General features: G+C 45.8%; 1 protein-coding gene across 1 annotated transcript in view; it reads right to left on the bottom strand.

The window, feature by feature from the left end:
• LOC138365034 (uncharacterized) overlaps window positions 1–13,420 on the bottom strand; it is a 100,992-nt gene extending 87,572 nt beyond the window's left edge. The window contains exons 1-2 of the mRNA XM_069325135.1: window positions 13,219–13,420; window positions 10,264–11,055 (exon numbers count right to left, since the gene is read on the bottom strand). Coding sequence (XP_069181236.1) covers window positions 10,264–11,055; window positions 13,219–13,420 — 994 coding nt within the window. The remainder of the gene's footprint in view (window positions 1–10,263; window positions 11,056–13,218) is intronic.
• Between the last annotated feature and the right edge of the window lie 3,293 nt (window positions 13,421–16,713).

The raw sequence follows: 16,713 nt of genomic DNA on the forward strand, positions 1-16,713 counted from the left end.
CGGAGTAATGTACTCATGTCTGGACGTCTCCAGTGCGCCCTAGTTGGTATCCATACTGTTTCCATGAAGCTGTCATCAATGGGGCTGCTGAGATTCAAGGTGCGGTGTTTCAGTGCTGGCCAGAAACTTACATGTTTCCGGTGCGGTATGACTGGACATACCACACCAGAATGGTGGAATGGAGTAGGCAACTCCATAGTCTCCTGAGACTAATGGAGGCGTACTATGTCTGGACACCAGGCTGAGGGTTGCCTTAATGATTCTGTCCAGGTGGTAAATATCTTCCCGGAGGAGGATTTCTCGCCTTTGCTTGCCTATGTGGATCTGGTGGATTGTCTTGAAGTGTTTGGTATTCTCCCTGCACATCCCGTTAAGGGAGGCATTCTGGGTGCGATGGGGCACGCTGGTGCTGTAGTGCAGGTACCATCTCTTGTGTCTGTGGGCTTCCCCTACCCTCCCTGGTGTGGTCGGATGTGCCGTGGTCACGTGTGTGTGGGTGCATGTGCATCCTACTTCGATTGACGTCACCTTGGATGTTGAGGCTTCGGTGGGGTGTGGCCCTGTTTATTTGTCGGTGGGTGATGTTGTGACGTGTTCTGGTGCACCCCGTGCAGTGTGTGCTTTTGCCCCATTTGTGGAGCCTATGGAGGCAGATGGGACATTAGATGGGGTTCGCTCCTCTTATTGTCCTTAGGACTCTGGGTTCCGAGTAAGCCTGGTTCTCTGCTGAAGCACTGGAAGAAGGCCGGGAGTGATCGCTCGGGGAACTGTGGGCCTTAGGTGCGAAGGATGGTATCAACTGCGGATGTGTGTAATGGTGAGGTTGTGGCGGTGTCAGTGGTCGCCAAGTCGGTGCTTGGGGGGGGAAGGAGAGTGTGTGCTGTGGACGCCCCCTGGTGCTCTCCCGATTGGTTCGCCTGGTGTGTGGAGCCCGGAGTGGGAGGTGGTGAGTCAGGGAGAACGTAGTTGTGGTGATCGTGGACTTTGTTTGATGTTGCAAAAAGAGTCCCAGCCCCCTGTGTAGCATATGTCTCCACTGCCTGTGGATCCTGTGGGAGTTGCTGGTGGTTCCCCAGGCAGGGTGTCGACCAGGCCGGACTGACGGAATTGTATTAAGGTTGGGTCTTTTTTGTCCCTTAGGCAGGACCGGGAGGTGTTTATTCACATGACGTGCTGCATTTTTTGTGGCACGATAGGCGGGGAATGGTTTTTGGGGCGGGGGAATTTTAATAGTATTACGTAGGCACAGAATAGCAACAGTCTTCGTTCTGCCAATATCTGGCTGACTTTGACTGTTAAGTGTGCAGGTTGCAAGGGGGTTCTTTGAAGTACACCTTTGTCTCGCATGGGGCTTGCTCTCGTCTTGATCACTTTTACGTGCCTACTGAGGGTGGGTCGGTTTTATCGTTGCGGACTGTTCCAGCAGAGTTCTCGGACCATTGCATGGTGGTGCTGCATGTGGAGGTTAGCAGCCAGGTACGGGTTTGTCGGGGCTGGTGGAAACTGAATTCTGTATGTTGCTGCAGTGCCACGATGTGTGTGCCCAGTTCTGGGCCTGGTAGGCCGTGTTGGCCGCTCGGATAGGGGATGTTTCCCTCGGTTCTGGAGTGGTGTAAGGTTAAGTGTCAGTCGTTTTTTCTGGTGTTGGCAAAGAGGGTGGTGGCAGGATGTTGCGGTCTTACAGGCGCGGTTGTTTCACCTGTATAGGCTGATTAGTCAGGGATTGGATAGGTTTTGGGAGATTTCAATGTGTAAGGAGATAATTTGTGGGCTGAGGGAGGAGATGGCTGAGGGGGTTGAAGTGAAACCAGGGCTGGAGGAATGATTGTGTGTCGAGAAGCTATAGCAGTTTTTACTGAGGAGGGAGCAGGCGGGTCGTGACTGTCTTGTTGATGGGTCTTCATCAGCCGGATGGGTTGGTCTTGACCGACACAGGCGAGGTTTTGCTTTGTGTGCGCGATGAATTAGAGTCTTTGTATGAGTCAGTAGCGGGGGATGAGGTGATAGAGGGTTCATTCCTCCAACACTGTATGCCCAGTTTGTCGGAGTTGGATTGTGTGGATCTTGTGCGGGAGGTTAGTCCTTCGGAGCTTAGGGGAGGTTATGCGGTCCTTTCGTCGGGGTAAGGTTCCGGGGTCAGATGTGTTCCTGATGTAGTTCTTTGCCGATTTTTTTAATGTGGTTGGTGCTGATTTTTTGGAGGTGGTTCGGTTTTGTCTTACGCGATTGACTCTCCGGTTTACAAAAGGATGTTCTTATGCGGCTTCTCCCGAAGCCGGTGGATTTACGTTTTTTTGCGAATTGACGGCCTATTACGTTACTCAATGTGGACTACAAGATTATTTCCAAGCTGTTGGCTGGGTGGATGCGGTCGGTGGTTTTGCGGGGACAGTTTTGTGGGGTCCCAGGTAGGTCTTTGGTGCAGTGCAATTTCCTTTTCCGTGGTGTGCTCCTCTATGTGGGAGTGTCTGATGTTCTCATGGTCACGATCAGCTTGGATTTGTCCAAGGTTCTTGATCGAGTGCCAATTGTGTTTGTGTTGTGGGTCCTGGAGAATTTTGGTTTCCCACCCCAATTTGTTGGCTGGATTAGGATGTTGTCCGCTGATTGTTATAGTAGGATGTTTGTAAATGGGTTCCTTAGTGCTCCCTTTGCTGTTCGGCGATCGGTTCGACAGGGGCGTCTTCTGTCGATGATTCTCTATTCTTTTTCAGGAGCCTTTTGTTCGGACGGTGTATACTCGTCGATCGGTGATCTTACCACGTTTGCCAAATGGTTTGACCCTCAAGGTTTGTAGTTACAAGGACGACACAGTCTTGTTTGTTGCTTCTCAGGGTTCTGTGACTGCGGTTCAGGATTTGATGCTGCAGTTTGAGTAGGCCTGAAGGCTCTGGTAAATTGGGGTAAGTCTTCTCTTCTGGGGTTGAAGGGTTGGGCCTCAAGGTTGGTATGGGCAGGGTGGTAGTTTCCGTTGGTTCAGTCTTTTCGGGTTTTGGGGATTACATGGTTTAGGTCGTATGTGCGGTCTTTGGAGTTTAATTGGGATGCGGTTTCGCGTGGAATAGGGGTAGCTGTGGGAATGTTGTCGCAACGGGCCCTGACTATTTATCAGCGGGCGCTCATCGTGTCGTGTAAAGCTTTGTCGTGAGTCTGGTTTGTTGCATGGTGTTTTCCATTGGATCCACAGAGGGCTCGCGATCTGGAGGGTTTAGTGTATCGTTATGTCTGGTGTGGCCGGTATCATCCAGTTCGTTGGTCTAAGTGGTGTCGGAGGGTGGGATTGGTAATCCAGATGTTTATGTGAAGTCGTTGGCTTTGTTCTAGATGTCGGTTCAGAGAGGTTTGGTGTTGGTAGTGGGTTAAACTCCTTGGAGTTGTTCACTTGCACTATCAGGTTTAGTTATTTGTTTGACTTGGGGCGTTGTCGGGAGGAGGCCCTTGTTTATGTCTCCGGTGTACTCGTGGACGGTGATGATTCTTCAGGCACTTTGTCGGTTCCTGGGGGTTTAGGTCGTTTTGTTGTAGGGAGGTGTATGGGGCGCTTGCCTCTCAGGTGGCTCCCAGGTTCGAGGGTTTGTACCCTTGTTTCAACTGGAGGAATGTGTGGGAGGCATTGCGTGAGCCATGTATTGCATCGCGGATGCTTAAGAACATAAGAATAAAGAAAACTGCAGAAGGATTATTGGCCATTACGAGGCAGCTCCCATTTATAACCACCCAATCCCACTCATATACATGTCCAACCCACGTTTGAAACAATCAAGGAACCCCACCACCATCATGTTACGTGCTAATTGGTTTCACAAATCAACAACCCTGTTACCGAACCAGAATTTACCCAAGTCTTTCTTAAATCTAAACTTATCCGATTGATATCCATTGTTTCGTGTTCTGTTTTGTGTTGATACTTTTAATACCTTATCAATATCCCTTTTGTTATGTCCATTCATCCACTTGTAAACCTCTATCATGTCACCTCTAACTCTTCGTCTCCACCAGGGAGGTAATTAATTGTGCTTTAATTTTTGCAAATGCTGCATCATGTTCTGGCTTCCAAACAAATTTAAAAATTTTCAAAGGGTGCTGATGTATTGGCAAAGCACTCAATATGGCGACGGAAGTACCAAGCCGCCACGAGAAACCAGCAGACGTACTTTGCCCAACCCGTTCTCGACTCAAGTCCATTCCATCCAGCAGTCGACCCCACAGACGCATTCATGAACATTTACATGCTCTTCGTTCAAAACGGAAATTTTCTCAAACATAAACTAGTATTAAAATATATTAGCATATTCTCACTCACATTCCAGTCATGAATGCTGGATCGTTTTGGCTGTGATATAGAATGTATCAGTGAAGATCCAAGAGAAATATATAGAACTAAAATGTGATGATGAATGCAAATACAAATTTCAAAAATCGGAAATGAGTGAATTGGGGCTGTCAAATACAACCAAACAGCTACATCCAAACGTGGTCGGAAATGGCTGAATTTCTGTTGTGCTTTCTAACTTTATATGTGGGTCAATGTGGCTTTAGTGAACAATATTTCCGGAACAAAAGTAGAAGCCTTAAGAAAAGGTCAGTTTTCGGCCAGAAATGACGGACCAATCGAGTTGCAGTGGATATATGGGACTTTGGGCCGCTCGAAGCCTGTTGGATCAAGCTCTCAAGTGAAGCCTGTCCCCAAAGAGAAAATGATTGGTGGAATGGGTTGGATGATTGGATAATCTGCCTCTCCTAGGAGGAGAGGCAGATTATCTAGGGGTCCGCGTGCACCTATGTGCCCTCCCATTGAAGGGAGTCGGCCCCGAAACCCTCATCAGAAAGTCGGCGGATATGAAATGTGTTACCCAGTGGCCATATAGTTTAGCCTTCATTGAAATATTAGTGTATTCACTTGCTGTATGTTCGGTTACAATAAAGCTCGCGTTGGGAATATGGTTACAGTGATAAGGGGAAACAGGAAGGGAAGTATTGGGCTGTGACTGGGAGAGTGCATAGTGAGAATGATGGGTGTGTAGTGAGAGTGACGGGTGTGTAGGGAGAGTGACGGGTGTGTAGTGAGAGTGACGGGTGTGTAGTGAGAGTGACGGGTGTGTAGTGAGAATGATGGGTGTGTAGTGAGAGTGACGGGTGTGTAGTGAGAATGACAGGTGTGTAGTGAGAGTGACGGATGTGTAGTGAGAGTGACGGGTGTGTAGTGAGAGGGACGGGTGTGTGTACTGAGAGTGAAGAGGGTGTAGTGAGTGGTGAGATTAGGATGTTATATGTGTGTGTGAGGTAATGGGCTCACAGTTCCCACCCTTGACTTCCAGTTACCATGTATGGCTGTTGCATGTAAAACGGAAGTCGCAAGTATAACCGCATGCGCTCACAGTGTACATCATTGTGTACAGTTGCTATCACAAATGTCATTGGATTTAAACCTGTCATGTTTGAAGTTTAATGAGAGCTCTTGACATAAGCAGCATTTTGATGTTACGTTAGCCATCGTAGGTCCAGTTCATATAAAGATAGGGGAAAGACGCCGTTTCCAGATATATATTTAAAACTCATAGATTTATCAAACATCAAATCATCAAACAGCAGTATCATCGTAACATCATCAAACAGCAGGAGATTTTGCTATGCTTGGGTTGTGTCCAGAGATTCGTTAAGTTTTTCCAGCGGGTTGGAGAGTTCAGCTGCATCTTGGAAGCGAGTTGCTTGAGCCACGTGTGTCAAAGTTGTAGCAAACGTCGCTCTGATAGTTCCTATCAAAGTTATCGGACGATATGAAGCTATGGGAGGCGTTTTGTCTTACTGTTGTTGCTGGATTGTCGAGTGGTGTTCTCCTCGAGGGAGGGGGGGGATAGGAAGCCAAACACCGGATTGTTGTTTGTGAACATGACATCACTCTTGAGAGTCCATTCCATTTCACACACTCGACATATGTCATGTCTCACGCTGCTTGATGGCGCCTCTGGGCTTGGGGCAGCCTGGTTGTCCGTTAAGGCCTGTGACGTTACTGGTCGCCAGGGAGAGAACGTCCGCTTGAGTATTATCTGGGGGTAACACGGCTGCTGTAGTCGTTGTCCCAGACGAGTCAGGGCGTGCCCGCTGTTGGGCGACGTTAAGTGCTGGTGCTGAACGTCCATCCTATTTGCTCAATAATTTATACGTTGAGAAATCACTTAGTGAAGCGTATCTGTGAAAAATGATTAGTAAAATTCTTTAACGAAGACAGCTGGGTATTAAGGTTAAGAATAATGTTAATTAAAAGAACTTTATCTCGAAGCGTTAACACGAGAAATAAACGCGTTCTTCAGCATCTCTCTCTTGAGCCGGAGAGACGTCTCATGGATTACATTGTACTGGGTCTTCACTACACACACCGTCGACGTGGTCAGGTCAGGGTCTTCACCACACACACCGTCGACGTGGTCAGGTCAGGGTCTTCACCACACACACCGTCGACGTGGTCAGGTCAGGGTCTTCACCACACACACCGTCGACGTGGTCAGGTCAGGGTCTTCACCACACACACCGTCGACGTGGTCAGGTCAGGGTCTTCACTACACACACCGTCGACGTGGTCAGGTCAGGGTCTTCACCACGCACACCGTCGACGTGGTCAGGTCAGGGTCTTCACTACACACACCGTCGACGTGGTCAGGTCAGGGTCTTCACCACACACACCGTCGACGTGGTCAGGTCAGGGTCTTCACCACGCACACCGTCGACGTGGTCAGGTCAGGGTCTTCACCACACACACCGTCGACGTGGTCAGGTCAGGGTCTTCACCACACACACCGTCGACGTGGTCAGGTCAGGGTCTTCACCACACACACCGTCGACGTGGTCAGGTCAGGGTCTTCACCACACACACCGTCGACGTGGTCAGGTCAGGGTCTTCACCACACACACCGTCGACGTGGTCTGATCAGGGAAAATTACAATGTCATGAAAGGAATACAAGGACAGGTAATAAGTGTACAACTTAATTGTATTATTAAGTGATATTAACTCGTAACAACTAATTCTAATTCGACAATCTATCTAGTAGAGAACATAGTGAAGTAAATACCACGGATTTTTTTAAATTTGGTTTAACTAATACATATATTAGTGTACTTGAGGCCCTGGAACTGAAAAATATTCGTCCAAATATGAAATCTGTATAAATAAAAATGGAAAATGTTCGTTTGTTCAGAATCGCTAATCTCCGAAAGTTCTTCACCGATTGCTCTGAAATTTTCACACAACGTTCCATTCGCATCCAAGCGGGTTTTTATTTACATATTATATAGATTTTCACGTCTGTAACCGGAAAAAACATACTTTTTTTGAAAAACTGTGTTTTTTGTGTGTTTTTCATTGGAGGGAAATCTTTGAAACCTCTTTACCGATTGCTTTGAAATTTTGACACAACGTTGCATTCGAATAGGCGCATGTTTTGATATTCCTATTATACGCATGCCACACCTGTGACAGGAAAAAAACATGCATTTATTTGAAAAACCGCGCCATCTGTTAGACGAAAGAGCAACACACGCTGTAATCTTCGAAAGTTCTTCACTGATTGCTTTGAAATTATGGCACAACGTTCCATTGAAATACATGCATGTTTTTACATATCGACTATATAGATGCCACACCTGTGACAGGTAAAAACATGATTTAAAAAAAAAAGCTCCATCTGTTGCACATAATAGCAACTGACACTATACTAAATATGTTATGATTCAATTTGAATGTTTCCGATTGCTATGCTTAATTAAATTTTCATCAATTTTGATTTATTTTCATTTTGATTTAAATATTTTGTGTGACATTGCATTGGAATTGAGCTGTGTTGTTTACCATACCAATTATTTCGTAAGTATATGCATAGATGCTACACCTGTGACAGGAAAAATCATTCATTTTTGAAGAAACAGCGCAATCTGTTGCATGTAAGAGCAGCACACGCTATACTAAATGTGTTACGATTCCATTTCAATGTTTCTGATTGCATTGACAAATTGAATTTTCTTAGATTTCGATTGATTTTCATTTTGATTTCAATATTTTGTGACATTCAGTTGGACTTGACCTGCGTTGTTTACTATACCGTTCATTTCCTGATTATAGTTTATTTTTTTTTTTTCATTTCGTGTTTTAACTGTTTTTCTTATATTTCAGTGATGGGAACATGAGATTATTTGATGTTACCAGTTTTTTGATGGGAACATCAGATCGTTTAGGAATGCATCAAACGAGGGAGTGGGGAATGTTGGGAGGACAAGGGGACGGGCGTGGGGGATGGTGGGGAGAACGAGGGGACAGAGGAGTGGGGGATGGAGGAAAGGACGAGGGGACGGGGTAGGGGATGAATAGTAGGGAGGACGAGGGGATGGGGGTGTGGGAGATGGTGGGGAGGAGGGGACGGTGGAGTGGGAAATGGTTAGGAGGACGAGCGGACGCTGGAGTTGGGGGGATGTTGGGGAAGACAAAGGGACGATGGAGAGGGGGAATAGTGGGGAGGACGACGGGACGGGGGAGTGCGGAATGGTTGGGAGGATATGGGGACAGGGCAGGGGGAATGGTGGGGAGGACTGGGAGACAGGGGAAGGTTGCTGTGGCTCAACAACGCACGCGTTGCTGAGCCACAGCAACGCGTGGCCGGGTACAGCTAGTATAATATAAAATTTTAAGCAAATCTAACGTTATTTGGCATCAGCGTCGTGAAAATTTCATCAATATGTTAAGAAATGGATTTTATGAATTAAAAAAAAGTGCATAAAGGGTACTGATAAGAATAACAACTCCTAGTTAGTGGAACTCATAAATGATGCAGTGATAAAGATATGTAAGCACCTGTCTGTCGCACAAAGAAGAAAAGTAGTTATAAGGAGAGTCCACAAAGTAGATATGCAGCTGGTGCCTTCTCGGATTGGTGATTACCACCCGGAGGGCAGATTTTCATACAAATAATATTGAGTAAAATATATTATTTTGATGTATTTATTATATATCATTGTCCATGCAAATATTTCTTATGTCCTCCAATATTTTATTTTGCTTGTGAAAGGGAGGGAGGACCTTTTTCTTCATTGATTTTGTTATGGCTTCTACATCTTGGAGAATGCACACCTTTCACTAAGTATATGAAGTTAGAACGAAAATTGTCAACAAGTAAACCAGCCACAGGTTGCCGAAGTTGTGACTTTGAGTTTTTTGTCCGATTTATTCAGTTTTTAAACTCTATTTTCTTTGTCCCTTTAGGTTGTTTTGATGAATGAGGACCAGATTAGGGCTTTATCACTTATATAAAGTACACATATAAATATCCCCCAACCCTTTATAATTATCCTTATATATATATATATTATTTTTTTTTTGTTGGTGGGTTATTTTTTCTTGACTTCATTTCAACACACATTTACCTACAACTACCACGTTGAAGAGTACGATTGCCAACCAATATGTACTAAACTTTCAAAGAAATACATGAGGTAGAAAGATCGTACTCATTGCCAAGATATTGCTATTCATTTTTCTCTGTAAATAGATTTTCAGCTTTGATGCAGCCTCAGAAATCCAGTTTCTGATCGATTCTCGCCATTTTCACTTATGATGTCCAATGTTCTTTATTCTACAACCCAGAGATTTTTTTAATAAACGCCAAACTTTGAGACTTTTGGAGAAAATTATTTTTGTCTAAATTTGGCCCTTATTAAAAGGTCACATTGATTTTTTTTACAGTAAACCATACTCCACAACTAAATTCTGCATGACACATATGAAGATCAAAAGCTTTTCTGCGACCGAAAATAAAAAAAAAGATACATTGGTGACATTTTATATTTTTAAAGCCGATTTGAATACGTGAAATTGTCCATTTTTTTTGTGTGTGTTCATGTTAGAATGTTAATTTATTATGAAAAGATAGAGAATTAACTACATAGATTAAGTGAAAAAAAACTTCAATGGAGGGGAGGTTTTGGGAGAGGAGTGGGGAGAGGGGAGACATGTTATTAATAAAATGCACTATTGAGTTCCCATCACTGCTGTGTGTTAAATTTTGTCACTTGCAATAAAAAGTGTAATGTTTCATCTGAAAATTAATATGGAAATATTATGCAGATTTTGGTGAATTTTGCTAAAACATTTCAGACGCCAAAATGAGCCTGAATGGCATACAGTTTACTTGTTCAGAATATTGTATTATTAATATGATGTATTGTTGCTGTGGCCGAGTATGAAGGTATTTGATGTCATATGACATTCATAACATACTGTTTGATTTCTGAGGCAGTGCTAAGGCAGTCCTGAGCCAGTGTTGGGGCAGTGCTGAGACGGTGTCTGGGGGCAGCGTTGAGGCGGTGTCTGGGGGCAGTGCTGAGGTGGAGTTGAGGCAGTGCTGAGGCGGTGCTGAGGTAGTGTCTGGGGCAGTGCTGAGGCGGTACTGAGGCAGTGCTGAGGCAGTGTCTGGGGTGCAGTGTCTGGGTTCAGTGATGAGACAGTGCTGGGGCGGTGTCTGGGTGCAGTGCTGAGGCAGTGCTGAGGCAGTTCTGAGGCGAAGTTTGGGGGCAGTGCTGAGGCAGTGATGAGGTTGTACTGAAGAAGTGCTGAAGCTGTGTCTGGAGTCAGTGCTGAGGCGGTCCTGGGGGCAGTGCTGAGAGGGTGCTGAGACAGTGCTGAAGCAAGGCTGAGGAAGTGTCTGAGGGGCAGTGCTGAGGCGGTGTCTGGGGGGCAGTGCTGAGGCGGTGTCTGGGGGGCAGTGCTGAGGCGGTGTCTGGGGGGCAGTGCTGAAGCGGTGTCTAGGGGGCAGTGCTGAAGCGGTGTCTGGATGCAGTGCTGAAGCGGTGTCTGGATGCAGTGCTGAGGCGGTGTCTGGGGGGCAGTGCTGAAGCGGTGTCTGGGGGGCAGTGCTGAAGCGGTGTCTGGGGGCAGTGCTGAAGCGGTGTTTAGGGGGCAGTGCTGAAGCGGTGTCTGGATGCAGTGCTGAAGCGGTGTCTGGATGCAGTGCTGAAGCGGTGTCTGGATGCAGTGCTGAAGCGGTGTCTGGATGCAGTGCTGAGGCGGTGTCTGGATGCAGTAAGTAGCGGGAAACGAGACAAATCGCTGCAGTTTTGCTTTTCCTGGCTGCAGCGATTTGCTTCAGGGGGTGTTTTCATTTTTTTCGCCTGCATCGATTTGCATCGGGGGATTTTCAATTTTTTTCACCCAAGGTCCGTCATCGCATCAGGATTTTTTTTTAATTTTGTAATATTTCTCAACTGTTTTCTGCCATCATATATATTTTTTTACAATGGGAATATAAAGGTGCCCCTCTTAGTCCCTGAAAATTGCATTCAAGGGATTAAAATGCCGGGCTCTGTCTCGTGTGTTTAGCGTTACCCCAGAGACCCTGCACAGGCATCGCTAATGATCAATGACGTCACCAGCTAGCCGGTCAGTGACCCTACACAGGTACATTCAAGGGGAATTAAAAAGCCGGTCTACGTCTCGTGTCTTTTTCGTTACCCGGTGAGATTCAACTGCAGCGATGTTTTTTCGTTACTCCAGTATCCCTGAAACTGAATGTAAAATAACATCATCCCTAGTCTATTTTAAATGTCCTATTTACTTCCAATCTATGTTAACCAAAACATCAACTGTTGGTATTAGATGAACTGCAGTAGGTCTATTCCCCTATTAATATTCCATTTCTTCTTCATTTATACGCATCAATAATGTAACTTTATTAATATTCAGAAGGTTCCATTTATTCCCCTTACCCAACTAGAAGCTTAATATTTAGTGTCCAGCCAAGGATTGTTTATTGAGCATAGGAATGAATGAAACCCATCATCAGCCATTTGCATGTAGCAAGGGGGAGCAACATAGAGCGCGAACTAACATGTATCTCAGCGTTCATCGAACCAGTATTTACCCAGGTCTTTTTTTCCTAAATCTTAAATCTTATCCAATTAATACCCATTGTTTCGTGTTCGGTCTAGTGTTGATACGTTTAATAGGCTATTAATATCCCCCTTTATCATGTCCATTCAGTAACATCTCTATCGTGTCACCCCTATTTCTTCGTCTTTCTAGAGAATGTAATTTAAGCTTTGTCAATCTTTCTTCAAGGATCGTTTATTGAGCATAAGGTAAATAAAAATGAAAACCCGGTATTAGCCATTTGTATGAAAACAGAGCGCTAGGCATGGTGACTTCAATGCAAGATCAATAGTAATCCAATATTGCTGTATAAACGCATAAATATATATGCACGTGCATAAATATATAAGCACATCTCACATTCGCTCAAAAAACATGGCTCCCACACCTTGCTGTAGAATATAACAAATCAAAATACTCATTCAGTGTACATATATATAAACTACAATGAGTAAAAGCAAGCCTCTCAAGTTTTGAAATAAGGCCTTCTGCATTTACCTTCTTTCTGACGTCATCATCCCTAATGTGGTGCGAGGCGCCAATGAGCTCAAAGCTTCTAGCCGACGTGCTAAATGCGGATCCTGGGGGGTTCACACATTAGTGCAAACTCTTAGTCACTCTCAATTTCTCAACTGTACTCATCGTCTCTGATGAATATCATCAGAGACGATATTCGGATACCTTTCCTCGTATTTTCGCTCATTTGCTCATATTTTCTGATATTCAGTTCATAAACCCTATCAAACCAACCTAACCTGACCTATTATGAAACTAAAACATTACATTTCTACAGACTCGTTGTTGTTTAGCGACGTCGCAAAAAGCGACCTCAGTATAGGGGTAGAGTATTAGCTCCCATTAACAAATAGGTTTGAACTCACCTATAAATAATTGGCGTCATAAATAGGTATGACGCCACCAGATGGCCAATATGGGCCTTTGGCGTCCTACTTGCATATGTACTGTATTTGATGTTATTATTCAAATGGCTAGACTAACCATCCTCTACCTAACCTATTCAGAGGTTTAAGAATATACATTTTAATGATCAACAACTGTAATCATTATTCGATAATAAGTGCAAAAGTATAACAGCAACCCAAATGTCGTACCGCAATTTGAGCAGAATCGTACATGTGACAGCATAGCAGGTGAGCTGAACATAAGAATGAAGGTGGCGGCTGTTGGGTGCAGACGTGTCGTTCAGTTCCACCCTAGTGGCTGTGTGAGGAGGGTGTCTGTGACGGCTGTGGGGGTGTTGTCCCCTGGGCGTGGTACGCCTGTTGAGGAGACATGGGTCTTACCGGCCTCCATTGAAGAGGACCTCGTCGGCTGGTCTGGCTTTTACGGTGCCAGTAGACCGCTTGTTGGTTAGTGTTGCCCTGGTGGATGTTTTCCATGTGCAGTTATTGGAATTGGTGGGCGTCCAGCTGCTGCAGAGGAACCGCGCCTGGTCAAGTTTCACCATCAGGCTGCATTTCAGGCGTTTCTGGGGCGGTGTGAGGGGCATGTTTACCCTCTCCCTGATGCAACTGGTTCTGTTAAGGTAGTGAACCTCAGCGTCGCCTTGACGTATGTGTCGGTGCGTGGTGCCCCCTTCGAGTTTAACGACGATCTCCTAACTGCTGTGTTTGGACGGTTTGGTACTGTGCTAAGCAATCGTTGGGACAAGGTACTTGCAGGGCACTGTACTGGGATGCTTGACGGTTCCCGCACCCTGACCATGTCTCGGCAGAGTAGTGTTCCGTCCTCTGTGTCCGTGTTGGGTTACACGCTCCTCTGCCAGTATCATGGGCAACTGGACACCTGTTACAGGTGTGGTAATGTGGGTCATCTTGCTGCAGCGTGCGACGTGGGAGCATCTGGCAGGGTGCATGTTTTTCGTGAGGAGGACTTTCCACCCCTGTTGACTTCGGACGCTTCTGAGGATGGAGTGGGTGCTGTGCCTGAGGGGCCTGATTGCTTGTCTGCTGCTCTGCCTGTTGAGGCAAATACTATGCCTTCTGCGTCCAGTCTGTTACCTGCTGTGGTCCCGGAGATAGTTGTTGCGCCGGAGTGTACGAGTGTCGGGCTGTCGCCCGCACTGCGGGTGGTGGATGTCCATGTCCCGCCCCCGTCTGTAGATGTGGTACCGGTACCGTCTGTAGATGTGGTACCGGCCTGCCGTGTCTGTGTGTGTTGACGACTGTAGTTCTGCTCTTTCCATCCCTTTGCAGAAGCGTGTGCGTCGGTGTTCCGAGGCTGTTTCCCTGGACGATGTGGACTCGTCGGACGATGCGGGTGTTGCCTGTGTGGATTTGAAGATGGTGGCCGTGCCTGCAGAGAGGCCTACTGGTAGTGGTGTGGTGCAGCCTCGAAGCGTTCGCGGCGGGCTCGAAGAGTCACCCCTTCGTGGTGTGCCCTGGGAGATGGTGGGGGAATTATGGTGCTCTGGCGGCCCCTGCCGAGGATGATGGTGCTGTGAGGGGCTCCGAAGATGCTACCTGTGCCCCCTCTCCTATGTCACCTGCTGTTGGATCTCCGCAGTGGGGGGTTGCCCCTGATGATCGGGACCTCGTCGTGGTGTTGCGGAAAGATGTGCGCCAGGGGGCCTCGGCTCCTGTGCCCTGTGGTCGATGCCGCGCCTGCATCCCCTACGGTTCCCCCTCCTTCATTGCCCTGGTCTGGGGTAAGCCTCGTCCCGCCTGCTGGGGTCGTGCCCTGTGAGGGTCCGGTGTTGGGCCCTTATCGGGATGCCCGGGTGCTTCCAATCCCGTGGTGCTCGTCCACTGTCTGGGTATCGACGGTGAAGGAGTTTGTTTATAGGGTGCCGGATAAGATGTCTCAGCCGAGGCCACCACCTGGTGGCCAGGTGCCCGACGACACGTGGATGATTTGGGAAGCGTTCTGCTTGCGCTTTCCAATATACAAGTTCCCGGAGAAATATTGGTTAACATAACTAGTCTTGCGCATAACGGTACGCCGTGTGTGGATCAGCTGCCACCGTGACCTCGACTACCTGCCCTACGGTGTGGGGCGTCTCCCTCTAAAGTCCGCGATCTGTTTTCGTCGCCACTCCTCTCTCTACGGCCCAACACATCTAACACTTTTGGCTTTCTTCTCCTCCTCAACGTCAACACGTCTCCCTGCATTTGTCCTGGTGCAGTCATCGGAAGGGTAAACCCTTCATGCAAACTGCACCTATTCTTGAGAAGAAGAAGAATGTAGGTAACTGCAGAAGGTCTATTAGCCCATATGAGGCAGCTCCTATATATTTCCACCCAATCTCATTCATATATATGTCCAACCTGCGCTTAAAACAATCAAGGGATCCCATTTCCAATATTAGTTTACAATAATATTTTATAATAAATAGCTTACATTCTAGTTTTTTTACACAACAGCAATTATGAAACCCTATAGCTAGATATTATACTATAGTCCACAAGTATTTACCGTACATAAAAACATAAGAACAAAGGTAACTACAGAAGGTCTATTGCCCCATACGAGGCAGCTACTATTTATAACCACCCAATCCCACTCATATACATGTTCAACCCACTCTTGAAACAATCGAGAGACCCCACCTCCACTACGTTTCGTGGTAATTGGTTCTACAAATCAACAACCCCGTTACCGAATCAGTATTTACCCAAGTCTTTCCTAAATCTAAACTTATCCAATTTATACCCATTGTTTTATGTTCTGTTATGTGTTAATACTTTTAATACCCTATTAATTTCCCCTTTGTTATGTCCATTCATCCACTTGTACACCTCTATCATAAGAACTCTGGCAGCTCAGCGGATTAGTAGCTATGTTCATAGGCTAATCAACTCTCAATAAATAGCAGGTACCGCGTATGGGCCAGTAGGCCTTCTGCAGTTACCTTTGTTATTATGTTCTTATGTACGGTAACTACTTGTGGACTAGAGTACAATATCTAGCTATAGGGTTTCATAATTGCTGCTGTGTAAAAAACTAGAATGTAAGCTATTTATTGTAAACTAATATTGGAAATGAGGTCCCTTGATTGTTTTAAGCGCAGGTTGGATATATATATGAATGAGTTTGGGTGGAAATATATAGGAGCTGCCTCATATGGGTTATTAGACCTTCTGCAGTTACCTTCATTCTTATGTTCAGCTCACCTGCTATATTGCCAGATGTACGATTCTGCTTAAATTGCGGTACGACATTTGGGTTTCTGTTAAATTTTTGCACTTATTATCGAATAATGATTACAGTTGTGGATGATTAAAATGTATATTCTTAAACCTCTGATTAGGTTAGGTAGAGGATAGTTAGTCTAGCCATTTTTTAATAATATCAAATACAGTACATATGCAAGTAGGTCGCCAACGCCGCATTGCCCATCTGGTGACGTCACATAGTTTGAAAAGTCAGGTTGCTGTGGTGCCCTAACACCTATTTGTTAATGGGAGCTAATATCCTATCCCTATACTGAGGTCGCTTTTTGCGACGTCGTTAAACAAAAACCAGTCTGTCGAAATGTAATGTTTTAGTTATATAATGGGTTAGGTTGGTTTGATATGGTTTATGAATTGAATATCAGAAAATATGAGCAAATGAGTGAAAATATGAACAAAGGTAACCGAATATCGTCTCTGATGAAACACAGAGTACAGTTGAGGTATTGAGAGTGATTAAGCGTTTGCACTAATGTGTAAACCTCCTTGGAACCGTATTTAGCACGTCGGCAAGAAGCTTTGAGCTCATTGGCGCCTCGCACCGCATTAGGGATGATGACGTCAGAAAGAAGGTAACTACAGAAGGCCTTATTTCAAAACATGAGAGGCT

Source organism: Procambarus clarkii, chromosome 15 (genome assembly GCF_040958095.1).
Source record: "Procambarus clarkii isolate CNS0578487 chromosome 15, FALCON_Pclarkii_2.0, whole genome shotgun sequence".
Taxonomy (NCBI): Eukaryota; Metazoa; Arthropoda; class Malacostraca; order Decapoda; family Cambaridae; genus Procambarus; species Procambarus clarkii.